This window comes from Lotus japonicus, chromosome 1 (genome assembly GCF_012489685.1).
Source record: "Lotus japonicus ecotype B-129 chromosome 1, LjGifu_v1.2".
NCBI classification, from domain to species: Eukaryota; Viridiplantae; Streptophyta; class Magnoliopsida; order Fabales; family Fabaceae; genus Lotus; species Lotus japonicus.
Window position 1 is genome coordinate 87,781,760 of NC_080041.1, and position 6,000 is coordinate 87,787,759.

The 6,000-nt window shown below is 37.1% G+C and overlaps 1 protein-coding gene across 2 annotated transcripts; it reads left to right on the top strand.

Annotated features, from left to right (window-relative positions):
• The first annotated feature begins 1,480 nt into the window (after positions 1-1,480).
• LOC130727474 (uncharacterized) lies at positions 1,481-4,628 on the top strand. 2 transcript variants are annotated; one of them, XM_057578617.1, is made up of 4 exons: positions 1,487-1,726; positions 2,047-2,894; positions 4,123-4,159; positions 4,260-4,628. In XM_057578617.1, exons 2-3 carry the CDS (start codon positions 2,077-2,079, stop codon positions 4,157-4,159), a joined length of 855 nt encoding a protein of 284 aa, XP_057434600.1. In that variant the 5' UTR covers positions 1,487-1,726; positions 2,047-2,076; the 3' UTR covers positions 4,260-4,628. The 2 variants fall into 2 exon arrangements, with proteins under 2 accessions (XP_057434599.1, XP_057434600.1); XM_057578616.1 differs by having other exon boundaries at positions 1,481-1,726; positions 4,123-4,628.
• The last annotated feature ends 1,372 nt before the right edge of the window (positions 4,629-6,000 follow it).

The following is a 6,000-nucleotide window of genomic DNA, read 5'->3' on the forward strand; positions in this document are numbered from 1 at the left end:
GGATGAGTCACCTAGTGTGAGTAAAGATTCACTCATTTAAGGGAGAAAAGCTCACATCCGAATAGTGGGGCCCTCTATTTGGGGGAGAAGCTCCCTTGAGGCGGTCAAAGAAAGGTAGTAGAGAAGGCCTAGTTTTACAAAAGGGAGGAGGGGTGATCGGAAGATTCTCAATGTTTTAAAGTTGATTTATACTTATATATGGAAATATAATATGTACATGTTGCATCAAGATAAAAATACTAAAATGACCCTAAAAAAAGATAAAAATACTGAAATAACTACATGTTGTCTTTCATCTCTAGCCACCCGTCGTCTATAACCTTCCTCCAACAAACTCACATCTTCCTCCTCTTTTATGCCCGATCTCTTCTAGTCCAAAATCTCTCTTCGCCAAACTCACTTTCTCCTCCCTCTTGCATGCATGGAGGTTGAGGATAACTTTTTCAAATGGAGAGAGAGAGAGAGAGAGAGAGAGAGAGAGAGAGAGAGAGAGAGATCGTAGGGAAGAACAAAGGTTTCCAACGATGAAATGGCTTCGCCTAGGCGCGCTAGTTTTGGGTGAAGAGTGGTGGTGGGGAAGGATGGTTAGGGGAGGAGGAAACAAAATTCTAACCAAGGTGAGAGGATGAGTCACCTAGTGTGAGTAAAGATTCACTCATTTAAGGGAGAAAAGCTCACATCCGAATAGTGGGGCCCTCTATTTGGGGAAGAAGCTCCCTTGAGGCGGTCAAAGAAAGGTAGTAGAGAAGGCCTAGTTTTACAAAAGGGAGGAGGGGTGATGGGAAAAATTTCAATGTTTTAAAGTAGATTTATACTTATATATGTCAAAATAAGCAGATATATTTTTGCTCCCGTTATTGACAAAGTTAACACATGTGTCGTATCTTCGAAGAATAAGCTTCTGAGTATAGCCGGTTGTTTGTGTTTAGCTAAGTCTGTGTTATCTTCTCTACCAATTTATTCTATGTTTTATAATCACTTACTCTTTTTTTCACTTTTTTCCACTCTTATGTTTTGTTTGGATGCAGAAGAGAAAATGAGAGGAAATAATATCAGTGAAAAGAATATAAAAGGAAAATAAGGTGATTTTGTAGTTGTTTGGATTGATAGAAAAAAAAAGAGAATGAAAGGAAAAGTGAGATAAATATATGCATAATTACTAATGTATCATTTTTATTATTATCATATAGAATTGTAAAAAATTGAGCATGTGAAGTGCTTTTTCACGGAAGTTCGATACCCTTATTCGTTTTCACCTCAAGATTGCAAGGAAAATCAGATCGGTACAATTATCCCTTGCTTTTCCATCTCCGCCCATTTTCCACTCTTATCCAAACAAATCAAAAGTCATTTTCCACTTATAATTCATCCTACCAACTTCCTTCCTCACAAAATACACAAACAAACAAACAAAGTGTTACCATGAGTGAGTCTTTCACTTTAAGAGCTAAATCGGGTCCCATTTAAACCCTTTATTCCATTTCATTTCTCTCTCCAAAACCAAAATGTGTGTATGAGGAATGAGGATTGAGAAGGAGGAGGAGGAAGCAGAGGAAAGAAAAGCGTCCATAGCACAAAAGGTTCACGTCTCTCCAATTCAACCGCCATCTCTATCAATCAATTCGATTTCGCACGCTTCAAAGATCGTCATCGATCGAAACACTCTCTGCCATTTTCACTCACAATCTCGATCTCCATACCAATTTTCCTCATTGACTTTTCATAGGTCGGTCATCTTCTACTTCTCATTTCATTCAACACCTTAGGTTTGAGATCAGCAAAACAATTGAGTAATTTTTCCCCAAATTGTAAATCAAACTCAGCTGCTATCATATTTATAATCACTTTAATTAGGCTCATAGTTCATTTTTAATCAGGGAATGTTATAATGGTTGATTGATTGTATTGTGATATAGCCATTTTTTTTTTGTTATGTCCACTAATCTGTATTGTCTTTTTGAATTTGATCTAAACGAGCGAAGAACATGCGATTTTATTATTATTGATAATGATAATTTGATATAAGTGGCTTGTGCCTGGTTTCAGACAGTATAGTCCCAATATAGAGCAAGCAGTATGGAGGAGGATATTCTATTCGATACGAGTTGGGATAATGTAAAATGCCCTATATGCTTGGAATTTCCCCATAATAGTGTGCTCCTTCAGTGTTCGTCTTATGATAAGGGGTGTCGTCCGTTCGTGTGTGACACTAATCAATTGCACTCGAACTGCTTTGATCGTTTTAAAACAACGTGTGGCGAGCTATCATCTTCCCAAATGTCCAGTGAGCCGGTGGTATCTGATTGTCGTCAATGCAAGCTGACTTGTCCGTTGTGTAGAGGTGATGTTAGTGGGTGGACTGTTGTTGATAAAGCTCGTATGCATCTTGATGAGAAGAATCGTCGTTGTGATGAGGAGCGATGTGCGTTCGTAGGAAGTTACTCAGAGCTGCAAGAACATGCGGAAGTGAACCACCCGCATGCTCATCCGTCGAAAATTGATCCTGCCCGACAGCTTGATTGGGAAAATTTCCAGCAGTCCTCTGAGATCATTGATGTTTTGAGCACTATTCATTCAGAGATCCCACGAGGGGTGGTTTTAGGAGACTATGTGATTGAATATGGGGATGATGATGATGTTGTAGATGAGTTTGAGGACTTCCCTGGAGATGATGGTAACTGGTGGACCTCATGTATTTTGTACCATGCCTTCAGAAGTTCTAGAAATCGAAGAAGGACAAGAGCTCATGATACAAGTAGGGGAAATCGCCGTTTAAGTCATGATGCATCAATTTCTGATGAAGGTTCTGTAGCATCTGTAGATTATCCTGAGTATACTGATGATGAGTTTGTTAGTACGATTCAACCCTCAAGAGGTAGCAGTGGTTTCCGCAGGTGAGTTGTACTTTTTCATTCTTTTTTCAGTCTTGACATTTCTATGTTAGTGCTTCTATTGATATTGTGATAAGATTCTGAGGACTAAAACTGAATATATGTGCAACTTTTCAAACAACTTAAGCTAGAAAGTGGAGTTTTATTCTGCTTTCTTATTCAAGATGATCAAGATTTGTTTATCAGTCTTCAGCTACTTAGAAGTATATTCTTTATTTTTAGGCCTTTAAATGTTAATCATTTACTATCTAAGGAGGACGTGTCAGTAGCATTACTGCAAAGGAATGTATTGTTACAAATGCATTTAGGCATGCTGACATGAAAAAGTAAACATGATCTCGCTCACACTCATTTATTAATTATCAGCAATCTGATAACTTTGTATGTTTCACAAGAGCATTTTTTTCGTTATTGATTAGTCAATAGTCGTGTACTTGCTTATCTGTTTTCAGATATGATAATCCCTTTTTTTTGTTCTTTTCTTTTCGAATGTTGGAAAAATTAATACATGGACACTGTGATAGGATTGGTATAAAAAAAAAGGAGAAATTTTGCACAGAACCCTCGTGCTCCAATCTACTCGAATGTAGAATTGAGCCAAGTATAGGGTAAGAATGGTTGCTGAGCAATTCAAGAGTCTCAGTCAGCCTCTCCCCAATTCCCCAATTCTGATTCGGATTCCTTTGCCTCTCTGTTTACTCTCCTTTTATTCTTTGTAACTAACTAGCCATGACAACTATCAACTAGTTAGATATAATAACAGCCTCTATCAAGGTTACGGCCCCCCTACATCTCATCTCATAGAGTCTCCTAATTGGAGGTCTCTTCATATCTCATTACTCATTCATTATGGTGTTGTGTGATCCATGTATCCTACCCACTTCGTGAGAAAGGGCTCAATTGATGTTGTTGCTGTTACTTTTGTTTTGGGCTGTTGGTTTTAAAGGCTACCCCATCAAGGTTGGTTACTTCCTATCATAATCAGGGGTGAGATGTAAACTGAAATTAAGATATTGCGCATTATCATTTTTTTTGGAATTCAATGTGATTGACAATCAATATTGAGAGTGACTGGCCGAGTGTATTGAAATAGGTATCAGGGGCATTTGGTGTATCATTTGATGTTTTTAATTATAATGACGTGTTTGCTGTGCTCAAATAATATCACTATATTTCGAAAATTTTAGTGTTGTCAGATCATGTAATCTAAACTTGCTGTCCTATTTCACAGATCACGAAGACGCCAATCTCGCTTCAATGGGAACTAGGTATGTTGTGCCTATAATAACTTTCTGGTATGGACTATGGTGCTGAGTGCTGAGTGCTGAGTGCTGAGTGCTGACTTCCTGAGCACTTTAAACCTTGCAGACAGTGTTTGGAATTAACTTCACATGGAAAGCAGTGTGATTGATGTTGATGCAGTTTTTGTGACAATGGACAAAGGTTGTATTCAGATCATCTATTGCATTTCCCGTGGGATAAGCTGATGGACTAACTTTCTAAGTTCTAGTGATGCTTAACTTCAAATCTCATGTTTACTGAAGAGTAAACTCTGAATGAAGTCATCCAGATATTAGAATGTCTTTGTATTATCCTCTAAATTTTTTGTTTCTAATTTATTTCCTCTAAGATTAAAATGACACTGTTAGTTATTTAGTGAATTTTTCACCAATAATGTCCATGTGGAGGGAGGACTAAAATGGTGACATAAAAGGATAAATTTGCGTATCTTTGACAGCCTAATTTGGTGATAATATACTTCAAGGACTAATATATTCTATACAATATCGATGAAGTGATATATTAAAATAATTGCTACTTGATTATTTATGTGAGATTTTTATGAAGGCATGTATTATTTAAAACATTTTGAACTTGATTTATTTTCGTGACATGGTTTAGTAAAAGCCCCTATTAGTTCATCATGTTCCTATGCGTGAACATACTATCATGTTTTTGACTAAAGCTCTTGCTTAGGCAGCCATTTGTAGACCTCCATCCAACTCAAAGTTCAACCTCCCTAAACATTAGTTTACTATAGTTACAATATTTCATTTTTTTTAATATGTTCATTATATAGTTAAAATATTTAGTTCAGCTGATATAGTTGGTAGTCTAAATCAGTTACTAGTAATAAGTTAGCTTCATGCATCTGAGGTTTACTGTAAAAGAAAAAAAACAAAAACAAGTTAGCTTCACCTTCAAGTTTGGACTTTTGAATGCATATGTTTCCCAAGTGAATTAATTAAAACAATGATTATCTTCTCTAATTATTCAGTTTCAAAAAAAAATCTTCTCTAATTATTCAATTCTCCATTCTATATTCTCGCAATTCTTCATGGCGAAGACTATTTGTCTTAGGGGTGTACAAGACCCGGCCCTACCCGCCAACCCGTCCCGACCCAAGCCTTTAGGGCCGGGTTCAACCCGGCTGAACCCGGCCCGATCATTAAAAGAGACCGGGTTCGGGTTGATATTTGAGTTACCCGACTTCGGGTAGGGTTGGGTTCGGGTTGACACTTGGGTCACCCGGCCCGTTCCACATATATATTTTATAAAATTTTAATTTGTAATAATGATTAAAATGTGATACATGATGCTCAAATTTATCTTACCATGTAGATGAAATTAAAATGTTTAACATTTACCTTATGAATTAAATAAACGTTGGTCAAACTATGGACATTTTCATGTTCTAACAAGAGAAAATCATGTGTGTGTATTATGCATATGTGAGACAACTGAAGAAATGATCAAACAAAATGTAAACTTCTCAAGTGCAATAGATTATGAAAGAATTGAATCATTTCAAGTTATTTCTTCTAAAAAATAGTTCTAACTTATAACTCTTTTAGTATGTTATTATCTTTAAATCTTACAATTAGTATCAAATAGTCTTAAACTTATTGTCCCTTGGGCCAACCCGGTCCCGTCCTACATAGACCCGTCCCAAATTGGACCCGCATAATGTCGGGTTGCTTCGGGTCTAGGGACGGGTTAGGGTCTATGAATTGGCCCGATCAATATTTAGGGTCGGGTTAGGGTTAACCAAAACCCGTCCCAACCCGTCCCTTGTACACCCCTAATTTGTCTCATCCCCTTTACTATC

Excerpts from the sequence above, each read along its gene's own strand:
- LOC130727474 (XM_057578616.1), top strand. The coding sequence starts at position 2,077 with ATGGAGGAGGATATTCTATTCGATACGAGTTGGGATAATGTAAAATGC. Across the intron at positions 2,895-4,122 it reads GGTAGCAGTGGTTTCCGCAG|ATCACGAAGACGCCAATCTC; the intron begins GTGAGTTGTACT and ends CCTATTTCACAG.